The following is a 15,840-nucleotide window of genomic DNA, read 5'->3' on the forward strand; positions in this document are numbered from 1 at the left end:
ATATCAGTGGTTTCTATACTAACAGTCTGATAGTTCACCCATACACAGAGTAAAAAAATATACATTTTCAAGATCTGCCTGTGTTTGTATGAGCTCCCATCATGTCTAAATGAAGATACAGACTCGTTCACTTCATTATTATGCTGTTAGAGTTGCATCAGCCCAGTGATATTAATAATGCTGTGCAGAAAAAGAAATCAAAGACTCCCCTCATAAACTCTGAATTAATTTCTCAGACCCCCTCCTGGTAGAGCAAACCCCACACACACACACACACACACACACACACACACACACACACACACACACACACACACACACACACACACACACACACACACACACACACACACACACACGCATAATAAGAGTGCCTAAATTTAATAGCAGAAATATCTCTCATTCTTGCTCTGTTGTTTGTTAGATTCCCATACGTAATTTAACATTCTTAATATGTCTATGCACTGCAGTGTGCTAGTGCTAGAATAAAGTCACTTTTTCTGAGGGCTTTATTGTAATCCCATAGTGACTTCCATATCATTCAAAGCAATGGAAAGCTTCACCAGAAGAGCATATGGTTGTATTTCTGCATTCCATTTCTGATGAGCTTTTCTTCATTCGTCTTAATAGGGTTTGCACACACTTCTATACAGTAGTTCAAACATCTCTCTGCTGAAAGAGAGAGAGAGAGAGAGAGAGAGAGAGAGAGATAGAGAGAGAGAGAGAGAGAGAGAGAGAGAGAGAGAGGAGGAGGTTATTGTGTCTTTTGATCAGTTGTTGTGCAGATAAAGGCTTTTCTATATAACTCTGGTGAAGATAAGATCAAGGCTGTGCTGTTTTATTTGTTGTTTTGAGTCGAGAGTGAAATACTTTCTGTCCATTCTGCTCCTACCTGTTTTATGCCTTCAAATAAATATGTATGTGAAGGTTTTTTTTCCTCAAGTTTATTTAGCTGTAGATTTCATTGGGGCATATGTAGAATTTTTATTAACATAACATTACTACATTTACTAACATTATCCCTATGGATTTGTTTGCTGCTGAGCCTTAAAGTGATGTGACACGAGTAACAGCATAAGCTGAGGGTTTGCTGCATCCAATATATTTGGCACTGCATCATCCTGCATTACATTGTTGTATGTTCACAAAACATTTCACTCTGAAGCATGCCGCTCATAGTGTCATGGTTGAATTGATGTGATCAGTCATAAAGTTGTGCAACAAAAAATTTTTTGGAGTTTACTTTCAATGAATGATCTTTTGAGCACCAAAAGTGTTTTTAGACATCTCCCTCCATCTGCCATTAATCTGTCAAACAGATGTCACTAACAAACAGTGCTGTCCCAAACTCACGCCATTGGTTGAGCCAACTGATAGCAGTCACAGTGATCATACTTTTCAGTGAAATAAACATATGAATAGCTTACTTACACTGTCTCTGCATTTTAAGCTGAGACAGTACTTTAATATAGAAAAAATTACACACCTATTCTTTAAATATCACTGATACTTGAGGTTTGTGTTGCAACAGTTTTTTTTCTTCAACTTTTACAACTTTTCTTTTCAAATACAGGATTCTATGGTAAAAGTTGTATGGATGCATGTCAGCTGAACCCATGTGAGAATCAAGCAAAGTGTCACAGGAAGCCCAGCTCCTCTCACGGATATATCTGTGACTGTGAGGACAGTCACTACGGACAGTACTGCCAACACAGGTACACATTCATACACACCAAAACCATGCGTAATTACATGAGCACAAATACACACTAACACACACGTCACTACTTGGATTCACTTCATGCACTGAGAAAATCACTATTTTCGTAAACATTGTTTTTGTCCTGTTGCCCAGTAACTATTTCTAAACATACAAGGCAAAATTAGTTAAGGTTTTTTTTTCCCACCTTGTTTTAAGCAGAAATGTAGCCAAATTTAGCATGATTTATACTTAAAAAAATGCCAATGGGTTAATGGACATACATTTACATCAAGATAATATTTTCTGAAAACAAATCTTTTTATCTTAACAGTTTTGCTTTTTCAAGAAAATGTAAGGCTGATTTTGATGGGAAACAAGAGAAAAATACTGAAAAGGATTTCTGCCAAGTTCTTCCTCTGTCCTTTAGCCCAGTTACTCTTATTCTGATCTGTAATCTCTAATAAGTTGACAAGCAAATGTACCAGTAAGATAATCAGTGAGAGATGGACAAAGACTATAGATGCATTCACATTTACGGCCGAATTTGTGTGCATGTGTGAGAGTTTTTTTTGTTGTTTTTTTTGTCACACTAATCCAGTGTTCAAGCTTATCCAAAAGGCTGGATGTGTATTACGGGTAGGTTTGTGTTCATGTTAATGATGCATTTGTTCTGCTTAGCCGCATGTATGCGTGTGTGCTTAAGGTTTGATGCCTTTGAACGGATGAACGGATGACTTAAGTTTGCCGACAGACTGTGACTCATGTGACCCTAAATCAACCCATGCCTCAAACACACACACGCTCAGCCAAATCCTTCACAACAGCGGCAATCTCATCTGCTCTCTTTTATCTGTCGGCTCCATCTCTCTCTATCTCGGTGTCACGCTGGCTCGCTCTCTGTGTCTGATCTGCCCTAGATACATAGGTATTTGATCAAATCTAACTGCGTCTGTTTGTAGGATCGAGCAGCAATGTCCTCGTGGTTGGTGGGGCAGCCCGACATGTGGACCCTGCCACTGTGAAGCAAGTAAAGGCTTTGACACAGACTGCAATAAGACCACTGGCCACTGCCACTGCAAGGTATACACAAATAAATAGTTAACCTAAAAAATATGATCACAGATTGACATAATAAGATGGACATGTACACTACGGTTAAAAAATGTGGGGTTGGTAAGACTTTTTAATGCATTTGTTTGATCAAAAATACAGTAAAACCATTTAAAATAACTGTTTTCTGTTTTAAGATTGCTTAGTTATGGACACTTAATATTCTGTAATATTATTGATCTGCCTGTACGGAGACTATTGGAATGATAACTGAACAAACCTGAAGACAACACTGTTTTCTACAGAGCTGCTTTATAACTAAATTGAACTAAATTGAACTCATTTCATATTTGATGATCTTTACATATTTACTTAATCATTACTTTCCTGTTTATCCCTGTGAAACTGCTTTGAAACAATCTCTATTGTATAAAGCGCTATTTAAATTAGGTGACTTTATATATTTTTAAAGGGTTACTTCAGGATTCCCCCTGATATTCCCCCTCATATCCCCCTGAGAGGAGAGATTTATGTATTTTTTGTCTGGAAAAAATCCTCCGATGACGCAAAAATCGTCATTTTGCGTCATCGGAGGATTTTCTGTCCAGAGGCTAAAGACTACAGCCAGTAGATGGCGTTGTTCCGCATGTTTTCAGCCCGCCCATACAGGGTGGGATCTCACTCACAGAATGTACACCAGTGACGTGCGGTGATGTCTTAAAGAGGCTAGGCACTGAGTTATGAAAGCCAGATTACCTGATTTATTGTTTAGGCTAATAATACATAATAACAGTAAACGTTACGCACAAGCGCGGCATATCAAGAAATGTACAAATCAGGATGTATCTCTCTCTCTCTCTGTCACACACACACGTCTCACACACACACACACACACACACACACATACACGCACGTCACACACACACAAGCGCAGCACACAGGCACACACCGGTAACAGTAGTTTATGTCCACTCCAGCATTAGAATGCAACCATTATTAATCCTTATTGTTGGATTTCTTATTATTGTCCAGTAATATCTCGATTTTAATTGGTCCATGTCTGATATGTTACGGAGATGTTACGGGCATACCATATTTACGTCCAAAGGCACAGCAGAGTTGTGCTTTTTTACGTACATGTTAAAGAATACAGGATCGAAGTGCGCATGCGCAACATGGGTTTTTCGCTTGCCGTCTGCAATGAATGGACAGTAAAAGCACTGCTTATTCTACGATTTGTTTTTTATTTGATTATGCGTAACTGCTACATTTGTCATCATAACACACATATTGCATATATAAATCACAAGAATAAACAGTAAAAATACAAATACAAGTTTATTATTTAATAAACAATTTTATTTTTGAATTTTGGCAGGGTAGGCAGTGCCTAGTTTGCCTACCCAGACCGCACATCACTGATGTACACAGTATCAGCCGTCTTTCTTTGGAAGCTAAGCTTGTAGGCTCTTGTTCTGTGGAGAAAGCTGAATAATAGGAGAAAGCTGAGTAAGTAGGGGTTACCATCTTCCTTTTCCCGGACTTGTCCGGCGGGCGAGACTGTTAAAAATGTCCGGGATTCGGCTTTTGCGTTCTGCGGTCACCATTCATTGTTTACATGCACACCTCTCGTTTCAATCTAACTGAATTAATTCCGATTGGTGAATCTGACTGTAGTGTTTACATGAACGCTAAACAAGTGATCGGTTGATGTGCGCTTTACCCTTGCTAAGAAAATTTCCGCTCCTCCGTGAGAGATACGAGACCGGCGCGTCTCAGTAATGACGCCACCGGTGTAGCAGTCGATTCTGTTCCCTATCGGAATTCCTGTTCCCTTTACGCAATCATACTACAAATCCTCTATGCACAAATCATGCATAGTTGTCGAGTTACCATGCGTACCATCAGAACTGAATACGAGCAAGAGGCTCAAATGGATGTACGGGAAGCGAAAAGGTTAAAAAAGGATTGTATGTTTTCCCGAAATTTAAGCGTTTTTAATTGTTTTTATTTTTATTTTTTATTAGAAGCGAGTTTTTCCCCCATCTGTCAATTCAATCCAGATTATTTCTTTTCAAATTTAAAACGTTATTACAGATTATAATGTAATGTTTATTAAGGCTTTGATTTATTAAGGTTTATTAAGGCTTTGGCGCATGCGCTGTCAGCAGACACGGCTCGTTCAGGGGGAACAGGAATTCCGGGAGGGAACAGAATCGACTGCTACACCGGCCTCGCGCCGTTCTCCCGCGGCCGTCAGCCTCGTCCTGCTGGCCTCAGTAAACATGATGAATGGCGACTGTAGAACGCAAAAGCCGAATCCCGGACATTTTGGGTCTCTAAATCCCTGGCAAACTCATCACTTACTTAGGCTAGCCTTGTTGTTTTCAACTGTGCTCTCTAACCGGTAGGCGTGGCCTCCTAAGGCAGCGAAGCAAGTGCATTCTGGGAGTTGTTGTCTTTCATCCACATATTAAGCCAAAAATACATTTTCTGGCTTTTCTCAGTCTAGAAAGCTCCAAATTCAAAAATTTCTCCACATTTCTTCTACTTAAATGACCTATTTTAAATGCACATTCATCTTCCCAGAGGTGAAGTATCCCTTTAAGTGTTTGAACAGTGTTATTCTTAAATAGTCTTGTACCTGTGTGTGAAGACGCAGCAGCACACACACCAGGCATGGAATCATCTCTCTAAGACTTTTAATCCAGATTTTGGCCCCTAATAATGTAAGAAAAGATGTCTACTATCTTAGATTCCTAAACCTTCTTAGGGATGCACAAGACTACTCTATACACACTCCATAAGAACACGCCATACTTTCTCAGGATCAGCTGTCACTGACGTGAAAGCTTCAACAACCAGCAGCTTCATAAACATGCTGAGTGTTATTCTCCTCAGAGAGCACTTCATGTCCCTGTTCTTCTCAGAGTTTCAGGGGAGTGAAAGCAGACTTTCTCAGGATCAGCCTGTGGTGAATTTTCAGTGTGTATTTTTGCAGTTGAGCTTTTAAACACACACAGTTTACATTTAATTGACACGTTCCTTTTTTTGGTGCGATTTGCATTACCAAATAAACGAAAATTCGTAGAGTATTCACAAACACTCCTTTTGCCATTATGTACAGATAATACCTTCCAGTTCTGTTCTTTAAATAGGACTATAGTCAAAAACAAACATGTATTTTAAATATGAACAGTACTTCTGAGTTGGTACTATTTTTAGGAGTAAATGCCTACTACATACAGTATTGCTGGTCAGGGAAGTGTTAATTGGTTTGTGTGTGTGTTTAAGTGTAATTAAGGGTTTAGAGATGTGTGTTACTTCACTCTGGGGTGCTATATTAAAGCATTACTCACCCTTACGCTGTACTGCATCACGTTTTTCATTATCCGTGCATTACACTCCAATCCCAAAGGAAAACATGAACACGCACAATCTTATAAGGTTTTTGAAATATATAGTTAAACCTTTTTTTATTATTATTCTAGCTATTATGTTTAAAACATGCATGTCGATATTTTTCATTGTGTTATAATTACTATGGTTTGTGATTTCAATAAAAAAAAAAAAATTATCAGTTCATATTGTGTAAATGCACGTGTTCATATGGATGTTTTTGTGTGTATCAGGAGTTTCATTACCGACGGCGGGGCAGTGACGTCTGCCTGCCATGTGACTGCTACCCAGTGGGCTCCTTTTCTAGGTCGTGTGATCCTGAGAGCGGCCAGTGCCAGTGCCGACCAGGCGTGATTGGCCAACAGTGCAACATGTGTGACAATCCGTTTGCTGAGGTCACACAGACAGGCTGTGAAGGTACATACCCATCCATCCAACCAACCAACCAGTAATGCCTCCTTGTAACAAATATTTGTTAATCATTTCCTCACCAACTTTTCTTAGTGATCTATGATGGTTGTCCTAAGACCATAACATCAGCAATCTGGTGGCCCAGAACAAAGTTCAACCTGCCTGCTGCTGTCCCTTGTCCAAAAGGATCAGTTGGTGAGCTTGTAGATTCATATCTGTGTCATATATCTTTTTTGAAGTCCATCTAATCCATCAGTCCATCTCTTTTTTTGAAGGAACTGCAATTCGGCACTGTGATGGAGAGAGAGGATGGCTGGACCCTGATCTGTACAACTGCACCTCTCCTCCTTTTGTGGAGCTAAACACAGCCGTGAGAAGCTATGATTTCACATTTATTTTCCATTTACTATAATAAGGGCTGTTTCACACCGTTTTTTTCTTCTTCCAGAAAATATAGATTTTTTTTAAGTTATAATATTGAAAAATATGTCGGAATGTGTGAATATTAAAATTCTATATAATTGCCAATTTTGTTTTCATCTTGGGGCTCATATCTAATAAATGGTTGATATTAAAGTTCTACACTATTTTTCATTTTAAAAATGAATTTAGGCAGCATGAAATTATAATGTGCTGTATGAAAAATACACACTGATTTTGATTTGATTTTCTAAAGATTGCTTTTAACAATCTCAATAAATTCTTAGTTTTTTTTAAAGATTTATTTTAACTGAGTGTAACTTTTGATTAAGGCAAAGCTCATTTAAATATAAAAATAGCATGCACTATTATTAATGTCCAATATCGACCAATAGATAAAAAAATATCTAACTGATATGGTACCTACATTTTATGCATCCCTAATATATATTTGAATGAAGCCAAGTTATAAATATGTTTATTAGGATCTGGTCTTTGAGAATAATTACAAACACATGTCCAATATATTTATATAACATCTACAAATCATTAATCTACATGAACTGAATCAAAACTCAAAAGTGTTGCTGAAACGTTTTAATCGTCATAAATGAATTTAATACCCATAGCTCATGCATGAAACAGAGCTAAGGTCCATTACTTTCTTACAGTGAAGCATACAGTATTGGAGCTGCTTTTCTACATTATTTTACCATTTTTTCAATGTGTGTGTGTGTGTGTGTGTGTAGCTGGAGGCCTTAGAGAGAAATGAGACAGAACTCAGCACCATCATTGAGAAGAAACTGGCCCATCAGCTTCGTGATGTCACAGAGGCAACAACCCGTCTCTATGGCAATGACCTTCAGATAGCCGAGCGGCTGTTGTCTCGCCTCTTGACCTTTGAGAGCCTCCAGTCAGGCTTTGGGTTGACAGCCACTCAGGATGCACATTTCAATGAGGTGTGCGTTACCTTAGGGAACCGATTTGAGATTCAAATTTTCAGATAAGTAAGACTAGTTGATTAACATCTCGTTCTGTTCTGTCTCTCACACTGCGTCTCTATCTGCAGAATGTGTTACGAGGCTGTAGTGTTTTGTTGGGTCCGGCCAGCGCTGCGTTGTGGAGAGGTCAAAGTTCAGGTCAGAGCGGAGCGGCGGGATTGGCCGATCTGTTGGAGCAGTACTCCCGCATACTTGCCCAGAACATGAAACAGACCTACCTCAATCCTGTCGCACTCGTCGCCTCAAACATCGGTCAGCATTAATGCACAACAAACACATACACTTACATTCAATAGTTTGGGGTTCATTTTTCTTTTGAAAGAAATTAACACTATTCAGCAAGGACACATTAAATTAATCAAAAGTGACATTAAAGACATTTATAATGTAGATTTCTATTTCAAATAAATGCTGTTTTTTAACAATAAGTGTAATTTTGATAATAATAGTAAGTATTACTTGAGCACCAAATCAGCATGTTAGCATTATTTCTGGTTTTGAGGGAGTGAAAAGAGCCGGGTCAGTTTAAAATTCGCATTTGACCTCTCTGAAAATTGGTTTCAGATCAAATGTTTTTTTTTTTCTTGAAATACACAAAATGTTTTTCACTGAATTTACAATATTTAAAGCATTTCTGTTAATTTTTTTATTGGTGAAGGAATCTTTCAATTTTGAAAGTTTCAAGACCAACAAAGAAGATATATATATAACATTGGGAAAATCGAAAAGATTTTAACGATAGAGCGGACTACATGTATAAAAACAGATATTAAATATTAATCCCCATTTTTTACTGTTAAAATGATATTGTTAATACATTTCATTTAATCATTAAATGATTTGTTGATCATTTTACGGAGATGGACATAATACTTTAAATGATGTGTGAAAAGCATTTCAAATCTGGAGGACAGAGAGGCTTAGTCAGCTGATGGTGAGAAAAAGTAAATATCGGAAATATTCTGTCATGTGCAGTGTGAGCTAAAGCTGAGAAAGATCAATGTGAGACTAACACCTGCACTGTGCAACTACAGTATGATCTGCAGAAACTGCAACTGCAGCACTACAGAGAGATCTATTAAAAGGATCCAGTAGTTCACACAGTGTGTGTTTGTGTGTTGCAGTCATGACTCTGGATCGTGTTGACAACCACACACATGTGCGGCGGCGGTTTCCACGGTATCACAGTACTCTGTTCCGAGGTCAAGCGCTTTGGGATGCACACACACATGTTGTGCTGCCCCCTACTGCACTAGTGCCACAACGCAACATCTGTAAGTCACATTCACACTCTCCAGTCTTTAAGTTCACTTAAAAGGCTTAAAACTATTGAGCAATACTTTGTGTTTAGTGTCAGCTCCCTCTCCTGCTGGCCCTGTAAACCTGTTGGCCAATCAGACGCTAGAAGCGACGGCAGCACGACGTTCTTTGTCACTACAAGAGGCGCCTGTCTCCATTGTCATCCTCCTCATCTATCGAAGCCTGGGGGCCGCACTTCCTCCTAAATACCACACGGACCGTCGCGGCGTCAGGTTAGAAAGGGTCTAAATTAAAGATCACTTCAGAGTCAGATAATGTGTATGTATGTGGGTGTGATCATCTTTCTAACCATGTATGTGCATCTCTGCAGGTTACCCAGACACCCTGTGTTGAACTCGCCTGTAGTGAGTGTGTCTGTGTATAATAACCAGACCTTCGTGGACGGTTTTCTCGACACTCCAGTCTTGCTGGAGTTTCGTCTTCTGGAGACCAGCAACCGCAGCAAACCGCTGTGTGTGCAGTGGAATCACAGCAGCTCGTGAGTCTGTGTTTACTGTCCTTATTTACTCAATTTTATGTCTCAAGAACAAATAAAACCACTATTTGACACAAAATCGGCTGACCAAATCATTAAATTGCATTATACATGCATTAAACTACCGGTCAAAAGTTTGGATTAATTATGATTTTTTTAATTAGAGGGTTAGTTCACCCCAAAAAATTTAATTATCTCATAATTTACTCACCCTCAAGCCATCCTTATGTGTATGTGTATCCTTTCTTCTTTCAACCAAACACAATCAGAGTTTTATTAAAAAATACCCTAGCTCTTCCAAGCTTTATAAGGGGAGTGAATAGTAACGATTTTGAAGCCCAAAAAAGCCCATTCATCATAAAAGTAATCCATATGGCTCCAGGGGGTTATTAAAGGCCTTCTGAAGCGAAGCGATTAGTTTATGTAAGAAAAATATAATAAACAATAAAATAGAATAGAAAAAAACGTACGCATGACATTTCGCTTTAAAAATTCTCGTTTTAGATTTCTAATTAGTGACCGGTGTTTTGTTTTGCCCTATCCTCTGCGCTTCCACGTCTTCAACCGGAAGCCAGTGATTCTAGTTTATAAAGTTATAATTATGGATATTTTTCTTACAAAAATGCACTGCTTAGCTTCAGAAGGCCTTTTTTATCCCCTTAAAATCTCAGTTACTATTTCTGAACTAACCCTTTAATATGCTAATCTGGTGATCAAATTGGTGATCAATTATAAATATATATATTTATTTATTTATTTATTTATTTTTTACTTTTGTGGAAACCCTGATACATTTCTTTCAGGATTCTTTGATGAATAGAAAGAATCAAAAGAACAGCATTTAATTAAATCTTTGTACATTATAAATGTCTTTACTGTCACTATTGCTCAATTTAATAGATCCTTGCTGAATAAAAGTATTAATTTCTATCTTATCCCTATCTTTTTCTATCTTATCCCAAACTTTTGAATGGTAATGCATCAAGGTTTCCACAAAAATATTAAGCAGCAAAACCCGTTTTAAACATTGACAATAATAAGAAATGTTTCTTGAGCAGCAAATCAGCATATTAGAATGAAGGATCATGTGTATATTGCGTTTGTGTATATTGTTATTGTAAGGAATAAACGGTAAATACTCTGAACGTGTGTGTTCAGTGTATTAGCAGGAGGCTGCTGGACTGTGAGAGACTGTAGTGTGGTCTATCGGAACATGTCACATGTTCGCTGTCAGTGCCACAGACTGGGAACCTTTGGAGTCCTTATGGACAGCTCACAGAGAGAGGTACAGTACACACACACACAGAAATATCAAGGCCACATAACTACTAAACAGCTCTTCTTCACAAAAAGATTCACATTTTCCATGTTTTTCAAGAATACAATACTACATAGCAACAGGATGTTCCATAGTGACAATCTCCTTCAGCACAATCATCACTGCTAAAATATATTTTCCTTCTCTCTCTCTCTCTTTGTTAAGCAGCAGTTAGAGGGTGACCTGGAGACCCTCGCCATAGTAACGTACTCCTCGCTCTCAGTTTCCATGGCGGCGTTGTTGCTAACAGTGGTGGTTTTATCGTGCCTGAGGGGACTGAAATCAAACACACGAAGCATTCATTCCAACATGGCTGCCGCTACTCTACTTTCCCACCTCACATACCTGCTGGGCATCAACCAGACGGAACAACAGGTCAGAGAAGAGAGATGTCTGTGTGTGTCTGCATCTAAATGTGGGTTGGTGAGACAGACAAAGAAACTTTGGGTGGGCTCGAACACATATAACCGTCAAAAAACACAGTCTGTGTAGTCTCCTTTGTGCTGAATGTACTTTGTTATTTGTAGATTGAAACAATCAATCAATTATATATAAATAAACTGGTCAAAAGAGACAGTAAAGAATTTTATAATGTTACAAATCTTTTTTATATAGTAAATAAATTATGTTCTTTGGAAATTTCTATTCAACAAAGAATCATAGAAAAACGTATCATGGTTTCCACAAAAATATTAAGCAGCACAACTGTGATAATATGATCATCATTGATAATAATAATACATTATATATATATATATATATATATATATATATATATACATACATACATACATACATATATATAAAAAATGTATTATATATATATGTATGTATGTATGTATATATTTATAATGGATATCAGCATAATAATGTTCATTCAGACTGTTTGAATCAAAAATCACAAATTTGATATGAATATACACGGTATAATATTTATATCAAATTTGTGATTTTTGATTCAAATAGTTTGAATATATATATATATATATATATATATATATATATATATATATATATATATATATATATATATATAATATATATATATATAATTGTTCTTTGTTTTAAAATACCAAGGTCTTTTGGAGCCCACTTACACTTTACATTTTACAGCTTTTATAAAGCCAAGTGTAACAGCAGGTATTAAAATCATGAATAGTTCAGTATCAGGATGGTTGTCAGGATAAAGTACTAGGCAGCTTGAATATGATTTGTCATTCAGAATCCGACATTACAGCCATTCGCGCAATATGGTTCAAAAACCACTTACACCACACAGTGAGTTGGGAAACTGACGTTTTTAAACACTTTTTCTGACACAGACACTCTTTCTGTGTCTCTCGTCCTCAGACAGACACTCACACATTCTATCTCTTTCTAAAGCTGTTTAACACCATTTTTTTAACAGTCATTATTCTCTAGAGTGCAAACCACTCACACTAAAAGCCTGTTACTGCTGAGTTCATTAATTTCAACTGCTGGGCTGGGATGTGGTTGTGTATCTGTGATAGAGTATGTGTTCATTCATTATTCATCTTCTCTCTCAGACTATGACTTTGCTTGCGTGTATTGATTTTAGACCTCATATTCTCTCTCTTTTTGGACATGTAGCAGAGAGTATTCAGTAAATGATGGGAATGGGATCAAGAACTGTTTTGAGCTGGATGTGAACTCACAACACCTGACTGAGCACCTCGTGAGAACACATGTGCCAACCACTAGGCCAAGGGTTTTCAAACCAGTCCTGGAGGACTGCACATTCTGTATGTCTCCATTATCTGACATACCCTTATCAGATGTGTTATATGAGGGAGACATCCAAAATGTGGACATGTTTGAAAACCCCTGCTGCAATAGTCAACTCAATGATTATTTTCTCTGTGCTGTACTCTGACTATGTATTGAATTATCATCAGTATGTACAACTCCATGTTTTCAGAATAGCCCACTTTTATCAGACCAAGGACCCCTTCATTCGTGAGAGTACAGAAATAGAGTTGCAGTGGCGAGATCATTGAATTTTTGCTCTCGACAGACAACTTTGATTTGCTACAATGCTCAGCGCTGCAACATTTTATGCAATTGGAGTAAATCTAAATATAATGCTGTAATCAACACTTCTCACAACGAGTTAATCTCGACAGCTGTAATTGTAAATGATGTTTTTCAAAAGAGTTCCTCATATGCAAAGATATTACCCAATCACAGTATGTTTACATTAAAGTCTTAAAGGTCCCATGACATGAAATTTTCACTTTCTGAGGTTTTTTAACATTAATATGAGTTCCCCTAGCCTGTATATGGTCCCCAAGTTTCTAGAAATTTCAATCGGTGTAAATCAAGCTTTTGCTATCTTTCTCTGCCTTTGAGAAAATGGAAGCTCAATCGCGCTGATCTTGAATCTCCTCCTTGTGACGTTATAAGGAGGAATGTTACCTCCCCTGTCTCTGCTTTGCCCGCCCAGAGAATATTTTCCGCCCATGAGAAAATGAGCTAGGAAGTAGAACGCGCACGCGCGATTTTAGTTTGTCCACGAGAGATATCATCATGGCATTTGAGCGAGCGAAGCATAATAATTGCTCAATAATTGGATGTACAAATGAACACCGAAGGGTTAATACAGAGCTGGGCTTGCTGAACGTCTGAAACTAAAGTCTGGATCACTCTCTTTGGCTCAGCTACACACCTCGGAACAGTAAGTCAACTAATGATATAAGTGTGTTGCTTTACTGTTTATGTTTGCCTAGACTGTTACACGTAGAATGTGGCTGTAACATTAGCTATGCAGCTATGCAGTTTATGTGTGTGAATACACACACTGTAACGCGAGTGTTGTACACTTCTTTGTTATTTGGATAACCGTTTTCCTGTTGGTTATATGGCGCGCGCGATATCCGCATTTCAAGATCGCAGAGCTTGATGATGTAATTGTAATAAGATAAATTACAGATGTTACAGATCTCTCATGAAAAGGCAACAGTAGGCTAGCGTTAGCTACATGATAATAACGGTAAACCATCCGAATAAAGTACCGTATCCAGACATAATATTTTAAACTAACCATTCGGAAATGTCCTGCTGGAACCGCTGAGTTGTTGCTTCTCCATCCGGATCAGATTCTGGGTCAAACTGAAATGCTTGAACGACTGCGTGTCTTTGTGCCATTGCTATATCCAACGTTAACATGCACGGACCGGTACCGTTGCGCAAGATGGTCAAGGCCACACCCACCCTCCACCTTGCGCCGCCTTTCTCCTCCTCATTAGTATTTAAAGCTACAGACACCGAAACGGCCCGTCTGAAGGAAGCTCATTCTGGGACTGGCTTGTAGTGGCTATAATTCTGCACCGAGACTGAATTTTTGAAAAGAGATTTCAGATACAGTACTAGGGACCACTAAGGCCTATATTAAAGCCTACAAAAAATAGCATGTCATGGGACCTTTAAGGGAGATATGCCCATTTAAAAGTCAGCATGAAACGAAGGTTGCGATAGTCTTTTCGTCCCTATTCTGACGTATATCTGATTGAAATGGCTTCTTGAACAAGAAAAAATGTTGGGCGGGACCACTGATCTATATAAATGACATTTATATAGATCAATGGGCGGGACTTGGTTTTGTCCTTGAGGAATAGATTATATGGTTGGATCATTCTGGTTTTCTATTGGTTAATTTCATGTGAGTGACAGGTTGTCCCGCCCTCACATCAGTAAACACTTCATCAGAGAAGAGATGTTGCTGCAAGAGGGAGGGGAAGTCATTTTGATTAAAGAGTATGAGGGCACATGAATAAATAAAGCAAAAAAGATTTGTATTCGTAATAAACACAGCAAACAATATTCCATTAAAAAAAAGATATGTCAATTTTGATTTCATGGTGACTTTAAATCAGAAGGCTAAAATCAGTGTAGAAAATGTAATGCATATTATAATTTTTGAAGCCCTTTATCAAGTATATATTCATCCAATATGCTGTTTTATATTCTCTTTTTACTAACTAGTTTATTGTCTCTGTTTGGTGCAGTTCCTGTGCACAGTGGTTGCAATTCTGCTCCATTACTTCTTCATGTCAACGTTTGCGTGGCTGTTTGTGGAAGCTCTGCATATTTACCGCATGCAGACAGAAGTGAGAAACATCAACTATGGAGCCATGAGATTCTACTATGCTATTGGCTGGGGAGTCCCTGCTATCATTACAGGTATGAACAGACACATACACACACAAATGTATGATTTTACATAGCTATGTTCTGTGACATGTATGTGTGCTGCAGGGCTGGCAGTCGGGTTGGATCCAGAGGGGTATGGCAACCCAGATTTCTGCTGGATCTCCATGTACGATAAGCTCATGTGGAGCTTTGCGGGACCAGTTAGCGTCGTCATACTGGTATTGTGCTCTTCTGTGTGTTTATGTGTGTTGTTTGTGCCATATAAAGGATCTCGTCTTTTTATTTCTCTCTCTGTGTGTTTTGGATGTATGTGGTACAGCAATGATGGTCTTAATTGGCAACTCTCTGTTTTACAGATGAATGGTGGGATGTTTTTAATGGTCCTGCGTATGACATGCAACCCCACTCAGAAGGAGATAAAAAAGCTGCCTGTGATGTAAGTCCAACATGCATGTATTCAGGAACATTCAAAATGGAATGTGGGACAGAGGACATTATAAAATTAGCTGACTTAAAGGGTTAGTTCACCCAAAAATGAAAATTATCCCATAATTTACTCACCTTCAAGCCATC

At 38.2% G+C, this 15,840-nt stretch overlaps 1 protein-coding gene across 1 annotated transcript in view; it reads left to right on the forward strand.

The window, feature by feature from the left end:
• Positions 1–15,840, forward strand: part of celsr3 (cadherin, EGF LAG seven-pass G-type receptor 3) — a gene marked incomplete at its 3' end in the record, with an annotated part of 48,269 nt that overhangs the window by 26,064 nt on the left and 6,365 nt on the right. Inside the window, exons 14-28 of the mRNA XM_081349730.1 lie at positions 1,574–1,715; positions 2,662–2,782; positions 6,386–6,569; positions 6,657–6,758; positions 6,839–6,933; positions 7,733–7,942; positions 8,053–8,236; positions 9,109–9,258; positions 9,336–9,516; positions 9,615–9,782; positions 10,938–11,064; positions 11,266–11,472; positions 15,123–15,297; positions 15,373–15,485; positions 15,624–15,703. Coding sequence (XP_081205856.1) covers positions 1,574–1,715; positions 2,662–2,782; positions 6,386–6,569; positions 6,657–6,758; positions 6,839–6,933; positions 7,733–7,942; positions 8,053–8,236; positions 9,109–9,258; positions 9,336–9,516; positions 9,615–9,782; positions 10,938–11,064; positions 11,266–11,472; positions 15,123–15,297; positions 15,373–15,485; positions 15,624–15,703 — 2,239 coding nt within the window. The remainder of the gene's footprint in view (positions 1–1,573; positions 1,716–2,661; positions 2,783–6,385; positions 6,570–6,656; positions 6,759–6,838; positions 6,934–7,732; positions 7,943–8,052; positions 8,237–9,108; positions 9,259–9,335; positions 9,517–9,614; positions 9,783–10,937; positions 11,065–11,265; positions 11,473–15,122; positions 15,298–15,372; positions 15,486–15,623; positions 15,704–15,840) is intronic.

Source organism: Scardinius erythrophthalmus (assembly GCF_964197995.2).
Source record: "Scardinius erythrophthalmus genome assembly, chromosome: 20".
Lineage (NCBI taxonomy): Eukaryota > Metazoa > Chordata > Actinopteri > Cypriniformes > Leuciscidae > Scardinius > Scardinius erythrophthalmus.